Below are 21,825 nucleotides of genomic sequence, written 5' to 3'. Positions count from 1 at the left end.
CATGACTGAATGGGTATTTTGGGAGCTGATGATCCTGTCTGCTTCTTGGGAGAGAAACTGGATCTGTGGTTCAGGAGGAAGACTTCCACTGCATTTTCAACAAAATGAATACATTATTAACAAAAATTTAAATTGATATTATTTTCAAAAATATTCTGTACCACTTGTAGTGGGTTGAATAGTGCCCCCTCCCCCAAATTTACATCTCATAATATGACCTTATTTAGAAGTAGGGCCTTTGCCGATGTTATTAAGGATCTTGAGATGAGATGGCCCTGGGCTGGGGAGAGAATACCTTTCTGTTGCTATAAGCCACAGGTCTGATCATTTGTTGCAGCAGCCACAGGAAAATAATACACCACTTTTTTTTTTCTTTCCTAAATGATCTTGGTCTCTAGTAAAGAAGTCCACTTGAAATACAATTGATAAAATGAGTTAATTTCTTCCTTGCTTTCCATCTTAAGTTTGTACCCAACTAAGTAAATATTTTAAATTTCTCATGCCATTGGGTCTTGTTGCAACCACTCACCTACCACCTGGCTGCTGTGGAGGCACAATCTATACATATAAAAGCCTAAGTGACTATTTGGCCCTTCGACCAGTAGCTATGACACGCACTGACCACTAGGGGGCAGATGCTCCAACCAGTAAGTTAGCTTGCTGCTGGGGTCCAGCTGATGGACCAATCGGGGACTGGGCAAGATGGGCTGGACATGCCTGGAGCCCTCCTGCAGTCCCCCATGCACCGGTGAGGTCCCTCGGACTAGCCTGCGCCCTCTTGCAATCCAGGACCCCTCGGGGGATGTCAGAGAGCTGATTTTAGCCCACTCCCCGCAGGCCAGGCCAAGGGACCCCACTGGTGCATGAATCTGTGCCCCGAGCCTCTAGTACATTAATAAATGAGATGGTCATTTTCCAAAAAGACTTTAAAAAAATGGGTGAAGACTGGATTTGGCCTACAGAATGTAATTTTCTGCCTCCTGACCTAAACAATTCTTTTTTATTGAGCTGGAATTGTGGGGTTATAAATGCTGGTCCATCCATTATTGGGAAATAGATAAGTTGTAAGAAGGCTTGGTTGGCACACATGCTATGACCTTAGATCAAACAGAGATTCGTAATCCCAGGAGAGAGCGATTTAGAAATTTATCAATGCTGTGAGAACTCCAGGTTGCTAGCAATAATCACAGGTTAGTGTGGATATGGGCCACATTGCTTCACTACACCCAGACTGCCTGTCCCCCAATATATTCATTTATGTGAACATATATACCAGCACTGTGTGTCCTGCAGAGCTGGATGCTCACAAGGCAAGTATACCTCATTCACCTGTCAAGGAGAAAATAATCAAAAAGGCATGTGGTGTACCTATGTGTACGTGTGTATGTGTGTGTGCAGGTACATACATATATGAAACAGCTAAAGACCTAGACAAGTCCAGTATCCAACTTCACGATCCATGCTCTAGTGCCAGAGGCATTTGGGTCTGTTGGACGGGATGACAACCACTTCAGAACAAAGTTGTGGGCTTGGTCTTGCAGGATGAGCTGGTTCAGAATAGCTAGAGAGGGTAAGAGGCTGCCTGCTTACAAGGTGTGATCATTTCAGTTTACATTCCCTTGCAGAGTGCCTACTGCACACCAGACCCTGTGGCAGAGTAAGAGCAAGAGTGTGACTGAGAAATAGGTCCTCAGAACCCTGCAGGGAGGCTTCAATAGAAGCTTCTTGTCCAAGGCCCAACTCTGAGTAACAAGCAGAGCCAAGGCCCTGACCAGGACGTGCGGCTGCCTGCTTTCTGCTCCGGGGTCAGCAGTAGGCACAGCACCCACCTGCCATGCTGCTGTTCTTCACACTACAGGAGAGGCCTCTTGCTCGCACACAGTGGGGATGTAGTACGTACATACATGCACACAGTACACATGCACATACATCTCAGACCAAAATCCCTTCATATATATAAACAATTAATTACCCTTCACTTAAGGACTCTTATCAAGGCCTTTCCTCCTCATCCTGAAGACGGGATTGCAGCAGTATGGCAGACTGCAGACCCAGGGCCAATCTGAGACTGAATCTAGTTCTTTCTAAAGAACTTGCATTCTGATGTTGGGCGATAAACTGGCCTTTCCTGGGCTCGGTCTTCTGTCATCCTGCTAGCTTGCAAGGAAGATAAAAGGATTCGCTTCCCAGCTGGGGCTCTGACTGGACTAGATGTGGATAAAGAGTGAGATGCCTGGAAAGTAGTCAACAAAACCGGCAGGTCAACAATCTCAGAAAACAGAACGTTTACATTTTATTTTTCTTCGATAAGGTCACCCAAGGAAATGGCACAATCCTGCATGTTATTTTTATATCTGTCTCTGCTTATGCCTTGGGTGCGTTTTGCAGTAGATGTACCATCGCCCGCGCCTCTTCACCCGGTAACAGTCCCGGCAACGCTTCTTGAGGACGGCCTTGTCCTTGAACCCCAGAGTCGGCTGCAGGAAGGGCAGGGGCTGGCAGGAGAGAGGAGAGGCCATTGCTGCGCTGGGCTCCGCACCTGCAGGGCCTGCAACACGCAGGGGACCCAGCAGGAGCGTGGAGAGCGCGCGGGGTGTCGTTGTGTAATTTGTCATTGTGTAACGACTCAGATGTAGGAGAGGGTTCACAGCAGAAACCACCATTTTCCTTATAAAAAGAGTTGCCATATTGTGGCTGAATCTACGCGAGAAAGAAAAAAAAGTTGTTACAGCGTCTTCCGCACTTCCTACTATTATATCTTTGTTTTCCCCACTTCACTGTGGCGTAGGCGTGGAGGGGTCAGGGGCGCCACCACCCCCTGGTGCAGCGCAAACCCTGCCAGCTCCGCGGAGACCCGGGCGCGGAGGGGGTGGGGGGTGGGGGGAAGCATTTGGCGAGACCGCCCTTTGTGGGAGCCCAGGCATGGCTGCGAGGATCCTAAGCTTCCGACCCCGTTCAGGTTTAGTGATAGGCAGCACGGGGAAGAGCTGGCCTGGTGTTCGGGACAGGGGGCACCCGGCACCCGGGCAGGCGCCCGACCGACGGACAGCAAGGAACCCGGCGGGCGGGCCGCTTCGCGGGAGCGGACTGCGCGGGGTCTCCCAGCGGAGGCGCACTAGCTGGCGCCCGGGCCTCGACCCAACACCGGCAGGGGACGCTCGGGGCCCGCCCACCGCCCACCAGGTTCGGGACCCGGCCCCAAGCTGCCCCCGCACCCTCTGACCGCGGCCCACAGGGGGAAACTGAGGCCGCGTCTCTAGGTCTAGTCCTTCCGCAGCCCCGACCCGGCAGGCGTCTCCGGGGCAGATCCGAGCCCCAGCAACCCGCCGCCTCCCTAGCCCCGAGCCCCTCTGCATTCCCGGGGACCCCTGACCTGGGAAGAAGCGGCCCAGACCCGGCCAGCAGCGTGCCTTGCCCCGCGCCTGCGTCCCCGCCCGCGCTTGTGCAGTGGAGCGGAGACGCCACCGCCGTGAGTCTGCGCCAGAAAAAAAACCAAAACGCCGGCGGGCCCTGCGGGCCTATGCGCATGCGTCAGCGCTGGTGCGTCGACGCGCCGGGTCAAGGGTCAGCCCGCAAGATGGCGGCGGCAGTGACCTTCTGTAGGCACCTCGGCTGGAGCGGCGCCGCGGCGCTTAGTCTGCCCCGGGCCGTCAGGTGTTTCGGGGTGCGCATCGCGCCGACCGGAGAGAAGGTCACGCACACCGGCCAGGTAACCGGTGCGTCGAGGATCCCCGGTCCTTCCGCCGTCCTCAGTGCCCTAGGTCCTCCGTGTCCCCCGGTTCCTGGTCCCTGAGAGGGACCGCGGAGAACAGGCGGCCGAGTGCCGTGCGGGTCCCCCGGGTCCCCCGTGTGACCGAAGCACGGTCGAGCTGTGCTTCTGTCGCCCGCACCGAGCGGCGTGGATGAAAACGGGTGCCGCGGTGCTGGGGGTGGCGGAGCGTTTGAAATTCTGTGGGAGTGTCCTTGAACTCCGAAATGAAGCGATGCCGGTGTAGCTGTTGTGGGGCGGCTGCCCGGTGGACTCCAGGCGACCGATTGCTTCTGTGGCTCGAGCCTCGTCATGTTTGTGTGATATTAAATAGTGCATTTAAGTAACTTGAGCGTCCGCTGTAGCCCAAAACACAAACCCAGCCTTAGACGACAATCATACGACGAGAGCGCGAGTGCCCGTGTTATTAAAGTGTTACCAGCAGGTGAGCGGGGACGTGCGCCTCTGCCTGAACCTGCCGCCTCTGCCCTCGCTCCCCCCGCGGCCTCCCAGCCCACATTCTGCTCATTGTCACCTTGGGGTCTCGCGGGGAAGTGTCCCTGGTTGCGCAGCTGTACCGGGCCCCGCATGTGTCTGATCGTGAATGGTGTAAATGCTGAGAAAAACACTTTTCTGTAATGTTTACGATGGAGATTAACTGACCTCTTTCAGAATTAGGCTGTAAAAATCACATATGGTCTTTCCCCCCCCCCCAGGTTTATGATGATAAAGACTACAGGAAAATTCGATTTGTAGGTCGTCAGAAAGAGGTAAGTAAAAAAAAAAAAATCTACTAAAAGAGAGGTAAGCTCTCATAAAACCTTTATGTAACCGACAAAATATAAAAATTAATATGTATGATTTAAACAGTTTCCCCCCAGATTGTGACCTCCTAGAAGCTCTGGAATTCTGCATTTTTCTAAATGTTAAGTGTGTCTGTTTCTGTTTTGTTTCCCTCCCCCCCTCCCCCACACATACCCACAGTATGTAACAACATTTAGTAAGTGTAGTTCTTTTTTATATATAAATGGGAGTGGTCTTTTCCTTTATTTCTGGGCCTTATACTCCTGACACCCTCAGATTAAAGTAAGTTTTGTCCTCCGTAATCACTTGGAGTCAGTCACTCGTCCCCTCCGTCAGCCTGTTGATTCCCCGTGTTAAGCCTCAGCTTTCCCTAAGTTGTGTTTCTCCTTCCCTTTGGTCTTGGTTGCATTGTCCATTCCCAGAGTCTGCTCTTCTCCTTCCATCCTGCTTTGTGGGTGTCACAAGGGTAGGGGCAGTGTGCTGGAGATGGAGTTCAGAGCAGATCAGTCCCGGAGTGGACCCTGCAGCCTGGCCCCCACCTTCCCGTCGCGTGCCTCCTGATGCTTTCGCAGGCACCTGGGCCTGCCACGGACTTTCTCTGCTGGGATTTCTCTTGTGGCCCTGGGTTCTGATTGCCATAGCAGAGGGCAACAGGGAGCAATTTAAAAACAAAGCCAAACAAGCAGAATCAGAGCTTTTGCAGGCAATAAGGTGCTGCCAGTGTTGCCTAATCCTTCACCGCTCTCCCAGCTCGAGGTCTGTGGGCCTTTTCCTGCTTGGGATCATCCTCAGGTTGTGAAGGTGCACAGCACACCTGTGACAGAGGAGTCGGCATTCTGCTGTGGCTTTTGCTCTTACGACAGAAATTTGGTGTTTAGTAATATTTTAACATTGTTTTGGTTTCCAAGAGACATTATTGTTTTAGAAGACTGTAGGTACTAGTATCCTGGGAAATTGCACAGAAAGTACAGAGTTTCCTTATGCCCCGTCTTCCCCTCACACAGTTCCCTTGTGCTATATTTTTTACATTTTGACTGATTTAAATACTGGGTGAGTATTGATATATTAGTATCAACTCAAGACCATAGTTTACATTAGGGCTTACTCTTTGCTGTACATTCTGTGGGTCTTGACAAATGCATAATCTCTTGTATCCACCAATACAGTAAGATACAGAGTAGTTTTATTGCCCAGAAAGCTTTCTGTGTTCCACCTCCTTATCCCTGCTTTTGAGCATTTTCTCCGAACTTACTTAGTTTAAAAATTAATTTGGATGAAAACTACAGTTTTTACTGTGTATATGCGTGTGTGCACACCTATGTTTAGCTAATTATAATTACTTGTATTAGTGTTAAAAATACCTGATATTCTAAATAATTGAACTGGGGCTTTTAGCTTATTTTAAACTTGTAAGTTTCCATTAATTAGGTCAAAATTTTACAAAACATTGATTATTCAACTGAGTTATTATTTCCTCTTTGTTCTAGTTTTGATATTATTTTGCAGACTTACATGTATATTTTATCTTTAATGGATTTAAGCTCGGTTTGACGTAAGGGAGTAAACTTTCCATAGGAACTGTCACTCCCAAAAACATGGGTTTAAAAAAAATAGAACAGCTTACTGACAAATGAATGATTTAAACCTAAATATTTTTAGGCCCAGATGAATTGATCAAGAGGTCACTATAAAGATAGGTTCATTTTGTGTGTGTGTGTGTGTGTGTGTGTGTGTGTGAGACCTCTTAGTGACCTAGAGGACTAATTTTTACAGTGGTTGGGCAACTTAAGGTCTGTGACACACCATGTACTTGGGAAAACACTACATTTACAGCCAAGGGTGTGGGATGCTGTGACATGTTTTCTGTACTGATCTCCTCATGAGGCCCAGTAATTCTTTCTTTCCTTGTCCCTTCCCGGGGCAGGGCGACACGCTGCAGCCCTGAATTTTAACAAAATCGAAGCTGGGCCGTGGTTGGGGGCTGTGACTGGGCGTTGACTCCTCGGCTCTTTGTTTTCTGCGGTTGAGCTGAGTCCCAGGATGTTAATCATGGGAGGTCAGGGTCGCCCTGGAGCTGCAGTCCTGAATGACAGGGGCAGTCCCGTGTCAGTCTCAGACGTCAGGCATCAGTGGCCCTTCCCACAGGAGACAGCCTGTTTCTTGGACTGCGTGATGGGAGTTTGTTAGTGTGGCCTTTGTGACACATTTGTCACTGAGGTAGACACCGTATTATTTACACCCTGAGGCTTCATTTGTATGGCGCGTGGCTTGCGCGGGCCATCACTCACCATGTAGACCGCTGTAAGGTATGGTGTGAGGGAGCCGGAGCCCTTGGCGGAGGCATTGTGCTTAAAGGAGCTTGTAAAACACCCTGGCGGCAGCCCTGCACATTGTGGTGTTTAACATCCCCATATTTCCTGGTAACTTCCTGTTGTCTTTCTGAAAATAGAATTTTAAGGAAAAGCTTTATAAAATCATACTCTATCACTGACAACGCTTTTGAAAAATAATTAAACTTTTCCAAAATGTTGTCCACATCGTGTGGGTTTAGAGCATCAGAGTTCTGGTAAGGGTGTTTGGTGTCATCCGTGTTGGTGGCAGGCGGGGCCTTCTCTGTGTGTGAGTGGTGGGAGTGGCTCTGTCGCTGGACTGTGTGTCCTCTGGACAGTCGGCTGGCTTTGGAAAAGTTAACTGAGCTTGAATGTGTTCTTGTTATTTTGAAGTTTTATTAAACTTACATCCCTTATTTGTAAGACTTTATCTACACCTAGTCTCTGTGTTCTTGTCTTCCTTAAGCAGTAGGCCTCTGGGGTAGGTGAGATTCTGGAAGCCACATGGCCCTGGGAGCCAGGACTGACCTGGCCCAGCAGTCCTCACTCATAATGATAAACAAGTATTGACATTATTCCCAAGCCCAAATCGCAGGATAACCTTGGCCAACGCTTATTAATGTGATTTTTAGCCTCGCACTGCCCCACCTTGTCTCCATTAAGCATCTCTTTCTGTAAACTTGTGATGGCCTTTGGGAGACCTGAGAGGGGAAGAATGGTGTTGCCCCTCTGACTGTCCTCTGTGTGGTGTGTTCCAGTTGAAAGATCCTCTGGCCTCCAGAGGAGGGTGACTTTCAAGGTGTGGTCTTGCGGTTGTCATCCACCCTGGGTTGGGTAAAGATGGGGAAGCGATGCTGGATTTAAGAGGCACCATCAGGCAAGCTAATCCTTGGGAGCCGAGTGTTGGGCACAGAGGGCGACTGTGATTGCTGTAGATGGCCCCAGAAAGGAGGAAGCCTGGAGAAGGCACTACTGGGTTTCTTCACAGGGTGTGCGGTGCTTGGAATAAAGCAGCCACAGCCCTTGGGCATCGGGCTGGTGACCAGGGGGCATGCGTAGTGGGGCTCTGAGGCCCACTGGGTACTGTGAGGGTCCGGGTTCCCTTCTTTCCCTTTACATGCAGACACTGATGCTTCGCTTCTGCAGTTTCCCCAGCGTCATGTGCTTTGTCTCCTGTGGTCACCGAGGACAGCTCTAATTGAGGCAGGTACAGCCAAGACATGTCTCCTGTCTAGTGCCCACTTTGCCACAGTAGGGCATTGACGGATAAATGACTTGCCTAGCCAGAATGTTGGAATTGCTGTTGTGGCTATGCAGTGAGGGGCTAGTTCAGCGATCCCCTCCTCCCTTGTGCCTGGTCACTCAGTTTCCACAGGTGCCTCAGGATATTTGCCAAGACATCACGCCTGTTCCTGCTGTGATCACAGCAGCCTGCTCCCCACCATCCGTATGGAGTCATCAGATCTGAAAGTGACTGTGCACACCTCCAGGAGGTGTTGACAATGACAGCATCATCTCACCTGAAACTACAGAGGTTCCTTTCAATTCAGTATCTAGGTGGCCTAAATATTCTCAACTGTGTCGTATTGTTAAAAATTTCACAGCTTGTTTGATTGAGAATCCAAATAAGTCCCATGCATTGTGGTTTCTTTGATCTATAGGTTCCCATGACCCCCGACACATACCCAGGTTTTTTTGCAGTTGTGATGCGTCCAAGTTTCTCTAATCTTAGGTTCCTGTGACACACACACACAAACACACATACCTTTCCTTCCTCACCTGTCACAGGACCCGGGTGTTTCTTCTGTAGGGTCGTCCACAGCTGGCTCTGGCTGACTGCACTCTTTCCGTGCTGCTTGGCACCTCTGGTCCTCTGCGTGTGCATGCTCGGGTTGGATCCAGCTGCTTTGTCAGATCAGATTCAGGTTCTTTGTCTGTGGTAACCCTACTGGGCAGAACCAAAAGTGGTGGTTCTGGTTGTAGAGTGGACAAGCGTCTCCAAAGCATTAACTCACACAGGCTGTAAGGCATGCTGTTCTCTTATTAGTAGCATAAAAAAATATACAGAAAAACAACTAAACAAACAAAAACTTTGGTTATCTGGAGGAAAGAAGAAGAAATGCTAGATTCTTTTCTGATATTTACCAGTTTTAAAAATGATGAATTGATTCCCTATAGTAAGGAAATTAAAGAAGTTTAAAAATATCATTATGGAATCATGGATTCAGTATAGTTTTGTGTTCCGGTCCTCTGCTGTTACAATTCCATTGTCCCTCAGATTTCCTATATCCATTTTATTCCAGGTTGGCGGTGTCCCCAGGTTGGCCACCTTTTTGATACAACTGCAGGGGTCCTTGCTGGCTCCGTTCTCTCTGTCACAGACACACGTCTCCCATTCATCTGGAACATCTGTCCTGGACCTGGAACCAGCTGTTTTCAGAGTCCTGTTCCTTTAGTATGAAATGGTGGCAGAGAAGGCGTGGACTCATTGCCACTGGGTTGTCACTGTTCTTACTCTTTCCCAGTGGACAGAGCTGTGGAACTGTGTGTGTAGAGAAAGAGCGATGGGAAGGGAGAGAGCAAATGATAAATGGGGCAGAATGTTAACAATCTGAGTCCAGGTAAAGACGAAATGAGAATTCGTGTGATATTTTGGTAAATTTGAAATTAGATACAATGAAAAGCTAAATGTGTGCATGCATATATAGATGTATTCATTAAATTATTTGTGTGTTTTGACGATCTACAGTTATATTTAAAAGGAAGTGTACAGAATATAACTCTGCCTGTGCCAGCAGTACATGAATGTGTGGGGTGGCAGATTGTCTACATAGATTTAAATTTCATGAAATCATTAAGTTTTTGTACTTATCTACACAAGGTTTTATCTTCTCGTTCCAGGTGAATGAGAACTTTGCCATTGATTTGATAGCCGAGCAGCCCGTGAGTGAAGTGGAGAGTCGCGTAGTGTCGTGTGATGGCGGTGGGGGGGCTCTCGGTCACCCGAAAGTCTACATAAATTTGGTAATGTGACCCCAGTGCTTACCCATCTTTCTTTTCTGTCCTTTCCCTACTCTTACGGTGGCCCTTGCAGTGTTCCTTTGGCCACACATTCTCCCACTTGATCTTGCCTACAAAGCCAACTGCAGGGCTGAATACAGTGGCATCTTTTCACCTGTGACGTGCTGTGCAGTGTACTTAGTGTTGCCAGCGCTGACTCTCCAGCTTCCTCTCAGACATGTAGGCATCTGTCTTTCTCCTGTACCACCGTTTCTAAGCCCATGTTTCTTGATAAATACACAATTGGAGCCTAGAGAAGAGGAGTACTCAGGACATTAGAGCCGAGAAGGAAGCCACAGGCTAAAGCCCAGATGTGTAGGAAGGGAAGGGACGCTGGCAGGACCCACTACCTCCCCTTCTGCTGGTGGTGTGAGTGAGCTTGGACCCCAGCCCTGTGGGGACCTACCCTCTCGAGTTGCAGTCTGTGCTCCGGATGAGACCCTGTCCCTCCTGGAAGGATGGAGCCAAGGGCAAGAAGCAGCTGTGCTGACACTTTATGCCCTGGAAGTGGTTCTCTGAGGTGACCCTGAGTTCCAGGGCAGGGCCCGAGGCTGCGGGAGGAGCTAGAGCTGTGCCCAGGCCCTGGGGACTGTAGTTCCTAGCTCAGTTGTGACTCGGGTTTTACAGGTGTTTCGGGCTGACAGTGCGTTTAGGTTTTGTGTCTACTTTCGGTGTCTAATCTCTATTGGATTTGAAGTAGAATATGGAAATATGAAATCTTCCCTTTTGAATTTTTTCAGGACAAAGAAACAAAAACTGGAACATGCGGTTACTGTGGCCTCCAGTTCAAACAGCACCATCACTAGAGCAGACCATGCCCCTGGGTCTTGGGAGGCTAAGCATGTGAGCATTTCAGTGTTCTGTTCGCTAAAGTAGGGAAGGTCCTCGTGCTGCCCGGGGGGTGTTCCTACTGTGAATAAAGGGCGTTGTTAAGGACTGCCTCCACAAGTGTATTTCTTCCACAGAAGGGACTTTTGAAAATGGACGTCCCTTACAGGTGTGGATTGAGGGGTCCCCGCCAGGGCCCCTGCCAGGTGCTTCTGGAGCACAGCCTTTGTGACCACATCAGGCGGCTGAGAGAAACATAGAAACTCTACTGTAATCTCTTTAGCTACAGTTTCAGCTTCCTGTCATTTACAAAACCTGCAGCTGCTATGATCACACATGGTGTCCCTAATCCACCATTTCTAACCTCTAGCCACAGATTTCTTCTTAGAAACTATATGTCCAGACACAGTCTCTGAAATAAGTGATCTGGCAGCAGCTGCGCTCAGAGCCTGTGACTGTGGTTGGGTTTTCACAGTTCAGTTGAGCCCCGGCCTCCCCACTCTGAGCATCTCTGTGCACGGGGCGTGGGTTCCGCAAAGATACCATCCAGGTGAGGTGACCCCGGCTTCCCTGCACTGAGCATCACCAGTCCTGAGGCTGTTAGGAAGTCAAATCTACTTTCCCACAGAAACGGGGCTCCGTCTCTTAACACCACCCCTCCCTTCCCACTTTGTACTTGGACAGTAGGAGCCCTGGGGGCTGGAGCAGGGGCCCCCGAGGTCAGGGAACTGCCCATTTGATGTCACCAGCCACCCCACATGACTTTTGTAATGGATCTACCCTCACATCACAGAACAGCTCCCCCAGGTCACAGTCCGCAGCTGCCAGCCCTCCACTCTGGCTGTGTAGACAGTGAAGAGAGACCCAGGAGTGAGGGCTAGGCCTCACCTAGGGTGCTGATGTCACTGATGGATTACAGGGCCCCTGTTCAGTGCTATCCTAAAGGGCACCACAATGCCCATGTGGGATGCCCTGAGCCCCCTCTTCCCTGCTGTGCCAGGGGTCCCACTGGGCCAGACACATGGGAAAGGGGCTCTGAGTTGTCACTTTGTGCGTATGCAATGCTCAAAGTTGCCTGGTGTGTTGGCAGAAGGTGTTACATGCATTGCTCTATCCCATAGAGGTTGGTGATTTACAGCAGCTGTGTACTGGGCACTGCAGGCACCTGGTAGTCCAGGGAGCAATGTGCTCTTTCCTAGGGCTGCCCTTACCAACCCTCACATGCCAGGTGCATCACACAACAGAAATCCCTCTCATAGAGGCCAGAGGGCAGAAGTCAAGGTGTCCCTAGGGCCTCATGGGCCTAGCTCCCTCTGAAGGCACTGAGGAAGGATCTTGCAGGCCTCTCCAGCTCCTGGTGGCCGCTGGCTCCCCTGTAGACACATCTCTCCATCTTCACATGGCCTTTCCCTGTGTCTGCCTTCATGTGGCCTTTTTATAAGGACACCAGTCCTTGGATTTGGAGCCCACCCTAACCCAGTATGACCTTATTACACCTGCAAAGACCTGATTTTCAAGTCAGGTCCATTCTGTGGTTCTGGGTGGACATGAGTTTGGGGGACACTCCCCTAGAATGGGGACAGGATGCACTCACCTCTGGCTCATTCACGCACTCACTACTCCCCCTTCACATTCCAAAGTAGGTGGAACAAAGGCCTGGATCGAGTGGCCACTGCCCACAAGGGTGCGGGGAGGCTTGTTTGGGAGACCCCCGTCAGTGCTCAGCCAAGCAGGCTCTGAGGCCGGTAAGTGAGGCTGAGTGACTGAGGCCGGTAAGTTACTCTTCAGGTAAGTGACGCGGCTGGGTCTGGCCCTAAGGTCACTGCCCACCACCTCTCTTAGGACTCAGCAGAATGTGCACAGTGAGGCAGCTTCCCTAGGTGAGGGAAAGATAATTAGGGACCCCTCCTCTTTATGAAACCCCCCCCGAATAAACACAAAAATCGAGTAATTTATACAACAGTTACACCAACCCGTTAATACTGAGACATAAAAATGCAAGTAATTATTTCTGAAGCCAAGTGGGAGCAAATGGAAACCTGTTAGAATAGAAGCATTCAAATGCAGTATCTCACCAGCCGCACCCGATGCAGCAGAGGAGAGATGGAGGCCCCGCAGTGCGAGGCCTGGCTGTGCTCCGAGGCGGTCCCTCTCCCAGCCCAGAACCACTCACCAGTGCTCATGTAATCATGTAGCCATAGGGACAACTAGTGTCTGAGTCCAGCGAAGGGCCTGACCTCCCGACTGCACAGCAGGCACTTTTGTGTCCATCCCACTGTCTGTCTCCCGAGAGCCTGCCAGGCCATGTTATTTCCCAGTTTACAGGTGAGCAGACAGGAGGGTTGGCCAGGGCAGCTCTGGGGCCTCTGCTTAGGGCACAGCTTTGTCCTGGCCCCTCTGAGACCTCAGTGGGATTGGTCGCTGCACGGACCCGTGTCCCGCCCATCCACCATGTGGACTGTTCTCTTGGGTTCACTGAAAACAAAAGTAAAAATTATAACCACTTGACTTTTATGAAGAGGAAATGTATTATTTGTATTAAAATGACTAGTTTTGCACAAGCAAGTTTGTGTGCTGCACTAACGGGAGATGTCCCAGCTGTGAGGTCACACCAGGAAGCCTGCCTGTAGTCAGAAGTGGCATCATCAGCGGCCTCCACAGTGGAGGTCGGCACCCTCCTTGCCTCCATCCCCTGTGCCTGGCGCCTGTGCCCTCAGCCCCTTCCAGGGAAGGATGCCTTTGCCAGGGCTGGACGCGGGGAAGCCCTGCTGGCCATGAATTCCACCACAGGTCCCAGTGAATCGTGCAGAGACGTGGCCCTAAGTCAGAGGCCTACTTTCCAATCACAAATGTCTCTACAAAAGTCAAGTGACACTTGAGATGAAGAGAGTGACTGCTGGAGGGCCAGCTGTTTGTGGGCGCAGCCTCATCGCTGGGTGTTCAGGAAGCGCAGTGCTGCAGATGTCCAGTGACAGCTGTTTTCACAAACATGCACAGAATGGACTAGAATGTTCTTAACCCCATGGATTTACCGAAGGATCTGTTTTACAGCCAGTTCTTTTAGCAAAGCGCATCTCTACCCACCTAATACTAATTTTCTGCAGGAAATTAACAATACATGCTGGTGAAGGAGAGAGGAGGACGTGATGCCATTCAGGGGCGAAATAACGGGCCATGGATGTCCAGATGCAGATGCTGTTGGTTTTCAGGCTTTGGGAAGTCAGGGGCCAGCGTAGGAAGGAGCAGCGTGCTTGTGGCGGCTTATTCCTGAAGCTGGAGAAGCTGCCATTAGAGATGGATGGTGTCTGGGGGAAACCCCGTCTCTGGTCTCGCAGCAGCAGGCGGGGAGCAGGGCAGAGCCCTCAGGGGACCCTGCACACCTCAGCCTGGCTCCCCAGCTCCAGGTCTTGAATGCCTGGGCTACACCCATCACCTTGGAGTCTTCCCCAGATATCTGCCAGGAAGGCCAACCTCGGTCTGGGAACCGGTCTGGGGCTCATACTATGTCTCAGGTCTCCTTAGGGCACTGAGTGCAGACATTGTTAAGCCCATAAATGGACAGGGTGCAGAGGCTGCCCTATGAGATGCAAGAGTAGACAGGAGTGAGCTGGGTGTGCAGGGGGAAGGCCGGCCTGTGAGGCCACACCTGTCCCACTCGGGGCCCCTCCAGCTGGTGGGGTACAAGGGGCATTTGCACTGGAGCCTCCCTGGAGTCCAGGAGAGGTACGAAGGCCATCAAAGCTGTTTCAGGAACAGATCAAAGGCGTCAGAGTGAGGGGAGGGAAGGCTCCTTTGAAGAGGATTCTTCTATGCCAGTTAAGGTGGTTGGTCATTGAGGGTTGAAAAGGGCTGAGGGCGTTGGATCTTGAGGCCCCTGCTCCATGGCCAACTCTGGAGGGGCAGGCAGTGAGGACATAGAAGCCATGGGCTTGATCCCCACCCCAGACATTTCTCTGCTTGAGGTGGGCAGGTGCTGGCGTGGCTGGGCCTACCCCTGCATGGCCCCACCCCTCCTCCCATTGGCCCATGGAGTCCCTGCTTCTTCATGTCCGCGTTTTATGGCTCAGAAATTAGGAAGACAGGAAAACAACAACAACAACTTTTTCTTGGACCTTGTAGATGGAGAGACTCTAATTTCAGACTTTTACTTGGATCCATGTTGTGCAGCCCTTTGGCCTGTAACACTGGAAATGTTCTGACTTCATTGTAGTAACTTAATAGACATGAAGACCATTTGTGGTTTGATGGTAGGAGATGCAGAGAACCTGGGAGCTGCCAGGGGACCGATCTTTCATAGACAGCGCAGCGATGCATTCACAGCTCTGCACCTGCTCTTACAGCCCAGCCCACCTGGAAGGAAAGGGGACCATGCAGGGCGGAAGCCTCCTTGGCCCCGGGGCTGCAATGATTCCTTAAGGATAGATTAGAGCAGCGGTTCTCAACCTGTGGGTCACGACCCCTTTGGCGGTCGAACGACCCTTTCACAGGGGTCGCCTCAGACCATCCTGCATATCAGATATTTACATTACGATTCATAACAGTAGCAACATTACAGTTATGAAGTAGCAACGAAAATAATTTTATGGTTGGGTCACAACATGAGGAACTGTATTTAAAGGGCCAGAAGGTTGAGAACCACTGGATTAGAGGAACTCTATCACATCAGGTGAGATGCACAAGTAGCTCAGGTGAGGCACCTGGCAGTGGGTAGGGCTGCATAACCTGTCTCAGGCCCCAGATGTGCCCCGTCCCACCACCAGCCAGAGCAGGTCTGTATAACAGGAAGAGCCATGCACACCGATCCTTCCCTGAAAGGCAAGTGGACACCGGCCCTGTGTCCCAGGCCTGCTGGCCAGCATGTGCTTCCTGGGCCGGGATCCTAGTGTGGGCACTGTCAGCCCCTCCCCAATGTCGTGGGCCCTGACCTGTCCACCAGAGGGCAGTGGTGCATAACTGTGTCCATCCACTGGGTCCCAGCGAGTTGCCCGAGGGCGGTGGCCACCCCTTGAGTGGCTGACATCCTGATGGATCTATGGGAGGGAGGCCACAACCATGTGGAAATGGTGTTGCCACTCAAACCTGCCCCAGGAAAGGGAGGGTTGTTTGGGAGCCTGGAGTCATAGCTTCGTTGCATGACGAGGACAAGGGGGCGACTCTGGGAGGCTGGTCCTGGTCTGGAGCCGCTCAGGAGCCCCACTCTCAAGTGTCCTCTCGAACACCCTGCCAGGCGCTGTCAGGAAGGACTTGCTAGCCCCCTAGCCCCCCAAGGCTTACCTCTGGCCAGGCTGGTCCTGGCATGCAGCGGTCCTGGTCATGGGCAGGGAGGTCTCTGTGGAGGAGGTGACTACAGAGGGACCCCTGCTACTCCCTGTAAGGCCTGTGGGGTCCTGCGAGCCCAAGGGTGCTGGGTTCTGCATGGACACAGCCTCTGGCAGACTCTCAGGAAGCACCTCCTTACCTGGGAGAAGGTTGGCCTGGCCTAGAAACAACCTTGCCAGACCAAGAGCCCCCCAAACGAGGGGGACCCTCCTCCTGGATGAGCGAGGAGGCAGCAGGCTTGCCTGTGGCTGACTTTCGTGGCTATTAAGCATTTCTCATAAAATGAAGCCACTGACACTCTGAATCATCAAGTGACTGAACGGGAGGGTGATGCTCAGAGGAAGTCCTCACAGCCCTCGGCGCCCCTGCAGGGCTAATGGGCAACCCCCCTCTACTCAAGCCCACCTGTGCTCAGTCTGTCAGAGGCTACTATCAGAATTACAGCACTAATTTATTAGGCATGGGGGGATTTTAAATTTCATTTTTGTGCAGTTATTTAAAATGTTAAATGATAACGTCTAACCCAATTAAATTTCAGTTGATCACTCTCCAAATGCACAAAGGCTTATAAAATATGAATTAGGAGTCGTAAGAACTCTTCTAACAACTTAATCTCCATGTAGATGATCTGCTTTCGGGGCTGTCATGTCACAGTGCAGACCATAGGAAATAAAGACGGAAAGACGGAGACCAGGCAGATCCAATATTGAAATTATCTCAACGGTCCACCTTCCAGTTCTGGGACTATTTCATGTGCATTAAATTTTTTCTCCTGTTTTGCAATAATTATGTTTTTCTTATTTGACTTCTCTCTTTGGGGATTTCATGCATTTTCATAACTTAGTGATTCCAGTGGGAGAGAGCCTGTCCAACCTCGAAAGAGAGGACACATCATGGGGAGGGTTTGAGGGGAGGGGAGGGTGTAGCCGCATCCTGGCATCTCCTTCCCTCACTGTCGTCACACTGAGTCTGAGTGCTCACCGACAGCTGGCCAGCGGGTGACAGTGTGCTTCCTTTTCCAGGAACACTCACGGCACACGTGGTTCCTGGTCAGACCATCTAATCAGGCAGGGAGGTCAGCCCAGGAGCACAGTCCCGACTCCTGACAGGGCCCCTCAACCAGACACAACAACACGGCCGAGTTTGGCTCTTGCAGTTGGTTCAAGCAGAACTCGAATCCCAGCTTGCTGGTGACCAGTGTGAGAGTTGCTGTCTCTGGGAGTTTTGTTTCCTTGACTGTAACATACGGATCATAAACACCTCCTCTGAGGCTGGCTGTGGACATGGCGTTGTCTGAAAGCTCAGAGCCCTGTGCCGGTTGGTGTGGGCAAGGGAACCCCAGCCTTGCTGTGAGAGGGGCAGGACCTTGGTACCTTTGTTCATCACGTCTGCAGCAGGAGGTAGGGAAGGGCCATGAGTTTAGGTTCCCTCATGGGCAATAGGAATGATCTCAACTATAAAGTCAGAAAGAGCAGAGTTAGAAGTAGTTGGCCCATTCTGGATGGTGATTTGGTCAAGGACTTTCTGCAGTCAGGAAAGGTTGGGAAGTGAGTCAAACGTCAGGAGAAAGCCATGAGGGCCATGAACGCAGCACCCTGCCTGAGTTCCAGGACCTCGCCAGCCTCTGCTGTTTCTGGTCTTGTACTTTGAGGCTTGTTTGGAGAATCAGATTGTGGTATAGTCGACATTTAATTGCCGTTTTGGTTAACCGTGATGTCCCAGCGTTGCTCTGATTTTATAGGCAGGTCACGGGAGGCAGTGGTCTGGGTTTGGCTGTAGCGAAGCTGCCAGCATCAGAGGGCAGAGTCCAGACTGGAGTGCTGGGAGCTCATTCGTAACGGCTGTGCTTTTGAACATGTCATCAGCCCAAGGTCACCTTCTAGGTGTGGCAGTTGTATCCATTGGGAAGTGTAGCTGCCCATCTGACACTGGGGCCCCGAGCTGTCCCCTCCACCTGCCCAGCAGTGTGTGGCAGCCCTGGACATGCTTATCTCCATCCTGGTGTCCGGGCACCCTGTGGTCCCCCACCCTGGGCAGCACCAGACCCCACTGGGCCAGAGCCCTTGCTTGTCTTCTCAGACACACCGAATCTTTGGCAAGAACCAGTTTGATGAAACAGTTCTCTGCTAGAAGGCAGTTGGAAAGCTGTGTTATACATTTCACTTTGTCTTGATTTTTTTTTATAAAACTAAACAAGAAATTGTTGATATTAGTGATCACTGTGTGTTGAGCTCAGCATTATGATGAAGATGACTAAGCCAAGCAGGACAGTGAGACCTTATCCTCCGCGGGTCCCGTGGGCACATGTTGGCCTGAACAACATGGAGACACGAATGAACTCACTTGCCAAATATCTGGAAAGCACTGACCGTGGTATTAGGTCCTGGAACATGTGGGGAGGTGTCTCCTCTCAGTGGGGACCAAAGGCAGTGAGGTGAGCAGGCATTGGACAAGCCATCACACACATATATAATAATAAAAGGGTAGTATGCTAATTAGACCAGACGTCCTTCCTGACGAAGCCGGGGCAGAGGGAAGCCAGCCCGGCTCCCGGGTGCCTGCGGCTGTGGAGGGAAGCTAGTGCTGACAGCCAGGGGAAGGAAGGCCTACTCTTGCACAAATTTTCATGCATCGGGCCTCTAGCCTGAGATAATTGGGCCACCTCTGAATTTGGGGTGACATGTTTGAGTTAAATGGAGAAGCAAGACGAGGAGGGGCATGCTTACCAGCCTGTGCCACCTGGAAGAAGCTACAACCCAGGAGGAGGCGACGACCAGGCGGGGAGTGAAGGAACAGCCATTTCTCCCTCCCGCCCTCCAGTAAGAAAGCACTGGCCAGGGTTTCCAGGGAGCCCCACCCAGTTGGGCGCAGGATGGGGGAGGGGCTGGGATCTGAGGGCAGTCAGGACCAGTGGTCTCATCTCGAACTCACCGCTCTCATCAGTAGAGCAGGGATCCTGGCTCCTGGGCTTTTATGAAAAGGGCATCTGATTGGATATAGCTGCTGCTCCATCCCAGTACTGGGCTGAGCTGGGGTGGGCAGGGCTTTCCCTAGGACAGCCTGAGGGACCCAGGCCAGCAGGTGGGCGCTCCTGTCTGTCCCCTACCTCCACCCATGCTGGTGGCATTCAGAGTACAGTCCCATCTCTCCAAGTGCAGTCACCTCTGCTACTTTCCCCTCCTGAGACCCCTCTTAAAGCATGTGGCCTGAGTTCAGAGAGCTGACCGCAGCACCCGTGAGCCAGGCAAAGCAAAGGCAGGGCCAGGTATTGGATGAAAGCATGTGGGCCATTTCTCTGCAGCCCTCCTGTTCAGGACACTCAGCTCCCAGGACACCCACCCTCCCCCTTTCAGGTGGCAACTCACAGTGTCACCCTCGAGAGCCACCTGCTCCTCTTCTCACTTCTCTCGTCCTCTTTGGAAAAGGTAACTTTCCAGCAGTCACTGTATGAGCACAGCGCTCCTGTCTTCCCTGGAGGTTCTTCATTTCAGGGTGCGTGGCAGGCTGTGGGTCGGGGCACTGCGTTTCCATCACTCCCGCCTCTTCCCCGACTGCGGGAGGCCTGGTCTGCAGCTCGGAGGGTGCTGACGTCTTTGATTTAGTTGTATTGTAAACTGTGGGTGGGCCGCGCTCCTTTGCATGCCTTCTGCGCCCTCCGTGTGAGTTATGGTGGCTTGTTAATGAACGGAGCTTGTTTTGCGGTTGGAATGGCCATCATGTAACCTGATGGCTTCCCAACCACGAGTGGGATGATTCCCAAACTTTGCCGAGTCAGCAGGTACCTCCTGAGTGTTCTCTGCCAGGAGACGTTGCCACTGAGGTCAGAGCCCTGCAAGTCCAGGGACCCCACAGGCAACCTCTGTGGGAAGGGTGGGGAAAACACTCCCAGGTCCAGCTGGAAATCCTGGAAATGCAGCCTCCCCCTCCCCGCCCACCCCCCCTCCCCCACAAGGTTGCCAGTGCCAGGGGCCTCAAGGCTCCCTCTGGAGGGTGAAGAGGCCCTGGCAGGGGTGCGAGGTGAGCAGGTGTGGGCTGGGGGTACTTGGTAGGCCAGCTGGTCAGCTATGCTGAAACACAGAGAGAAGCACGTGGTTCTGGAAAGGGCTGCAGGGGGAGACCCTCTCCAGGACACTCCCATACTCCTTTTCCCTGCTGCCCCATCCACCCTTCTGTCCCAGAGCTCCTGAGATCTGTCTGTGCTTGCACTTCGCCCCACCCCCACCCCCAGGAAGCCCTTGGTCTTCCATCAGGACACTCCCAAGGTGCCTGGCCTCGGGCATCCTTAGGAAACAGCCTGAGAGTTAAGTAGGGGCCATCCCCCCACCCCCCCAACATACACACAAATGGCCCTTGCATTTCCTTTCCTAAGGGACATGTGTCCCTGAGCATGAGTTTGTCATTCACTCTCTGGTTACTTACTCTGACTGTGCTGACTGGGGACTGACCACACAGAGGTCACGTTCTCTGGGCACTGACAGCTCCCCTCTCTCTATCCCAGCACTTGGGTCCTCCTGGGTTTCCCAGCCACTGGAGTTGCTTCCTCCTAATGGCCCATGTCTCCATCAGGGAGAGTTAGGGACCAGCTGGCTGGCTGCCGTCCCCACCCTTCTGTCCTATAGCTACTTAAGGTGTCCCCATGACGTGCTCAGATGGCTGAGCAGAAAATGGGAAAGAGCCACCCTATCTGGGACCCAGGCTCTGATCTTGGGCCAGGGGCAACAGGGCTCCTGACTCTCCAGAGGCTAGGACTGCGGGTGCTGGGGCTCCGTGTGTTGTCACCTCCCCAGGTGGAAGGGAAAGGCCAGGGCTTGGAGCCCTGCCCTCTGTCTCTTGCAGGCCCTTCCCCATCCTTGCTAGTCTGGCTAACCCTGCCCTGGGCCAGGCTACAGTGGAGCGAAATCCCAGTCTTCAGTCTCCAGTAATCTCCCTGAGGAGCTGACCCCAACCCAGGGTGCCCCTGAGCCCTGCCCTGCTGACTTCCCCAAACCAGCCCTCTCCCCTTGCCCCCTCCCTCCTCCCTCAATGTATTATATGTACTTAGGAGTAAGGAGGTGGTGGGAGCTGCTAGGACAGGAGCCTTAGCACGTTAGGAGATGGATCTAGGCTGGAAGGGGACATACAGTGTGCCCTGTTGTGGGATTCTCCATTCCTCAGGGCTGGCCGGACCCACTGGCTCCTTCTAGATTCCTGCTTCTCGGATCCCGTGATGCTCCCCTGTGCTCGGCACTGACTTGTGAGCTCTCAGGCTGCCGCCACCCGATGCCCTCCCGCCGGGCTCCGTTTCTCGTCCCTCCATCTCCCACGGCTCCTCCTTGGCCCCAGCCTTATCTTTACAGCGGTCGTCACGGTCCTCACACCACATGCAGAACATGGCCCTGCTTTCCTCTGGACAGATGGCAGGCGATTTCCCTCCACCCACGACGTCGTGGGTCTGTCACTGAAGGGCCGCATGGCCCCGGGTTCCTCTCATTATGGCGCCGGGTCCCAGACACTTACTTGTCCTGCAGCCATCAGAGGGAATTAAAATGAACAGCCGCCCTGACGTGAGGGGAGCAGGCCCGAGACGCCATGGTTACCCACTCACAGCAGGAAACTCGCAATCAAATTCTAACAAAAGGTCACATTTGCAATAAGTAAAAAGGAAATGTAGGTAATTGGTTCTGGAGCCCGTTAATACCTCTGCAGCCCTGAGAGGCAATCTGATGGACTTGAAACCTTTTTGTTCAGGTAATTAAA

The 21,825-nt window shown here is 52.1% G+C and overlaps 2 protein-coding genes across 2 annotated transcripts; one reads left to right on the top strand and one right to left on the bottom strand.

Moving 5' to 3' along the window:
• Positions 1–2,268: 2,268 nt before the first annotated feature.
• MRPL36 (mitochondrial ribosomal protein L36) lies at positions 2,269–3,563 on the bottom strand. Its single transcript, XM_036309070.1, has 2 exons — positions 3,374–3,563; positions 2,269–2,700 (listed from the first exon to the last, which is right to left on the bottom strand). The coding sequence occupies exons 1-2, from the start codon at positions 3,526–3,528 to the stop codon at positions 2,349–2,351; spliced, it is 507 nt and encodes a 168-aa protein (XP_036164963.1). The 5' UTR covers positions 3,529–3,563; the 3' UTR covers positions 2,269–2,348.
• On the top strand, positions 3,537–10,879 carry NDUFS6 (NADH:ubiquinone oxidoreductase subunit S6). Its single transcript, XM_036309071.1, has 4 exons — positions 3,537–3,709; positions 4,465–4,518; positions 9,784–9,906; positions 10,683–10,879. Exons 1-4 carry the CDS (start codon positions 3,578–3,580, stop codon positions 10,746–10,748), a joined length of 375 nt encoding a protein of 124 aa, XP_036164964.1. The 5' UTR covers positions 3,537–3,577; the 3' UTR covers positions 10,749–10,879.
• Positions 10,880–21,825: the final 10,946 nt, after the last annotated feature.

Source organism: Myotis myotis, unplaced genomic scaffold, assembly GCF_014108235.1.
Source record: "Myotis myotis isolate mMyoMyo1 unplaced genomic scaffold, mMyoMyo1.p scaffold_m19_p_5, whole genome shotgun sequence".
NCBI classification, from domain to species: Eukaryota; Metazoa; Chordata; class Mammalia; order Chiroptera; family Vespertilionidae; genus Myotis; species Myotis myotis.
The sequence above is the reverse complement of the archived record's forward strand: the minus strand, read 5'-3'. Positions and strand labels throughout refer to the sequence as shown.

Coding starts and splice junctions, on each gene's coding strand:
- NDUFS6 (XM_036309071.1), top strand. CDS start 3,578: ATGGCGGCGGCAGTGACCTTCTGTAGGCACCTCGGCTGGAGCGGCGCC. Junction 4,519..9,783: donor TTGTAGGTCGTCAGAAAGAG/GTAAGTAAAAAA, acceptor TTCTCGTTCCAG/GTGAATGAGAACTTTGCCAT. Junction 9,907..10,682: donor CGAAAGTCTACATAAATTTG/GTAATGTGACCC, acceptor GAATTTTTTCAG/GACAAAGAAACAAAAACTGG.
- MRPL36 (XM_036309070.1), bottom strand. CDS start 3,528: ATGCGCATAGGCCCGCAGGGCCCGCCGGCGTTTTGGTTTTTTTTCTGG. Junction 2,701..3,373: donor TCTGGGCCGCTTCTTCCCAG/GTCAGGGGTCCC, acceptor TTTCTCGCGTAG/ATTCAGCCACAATATGGCAA.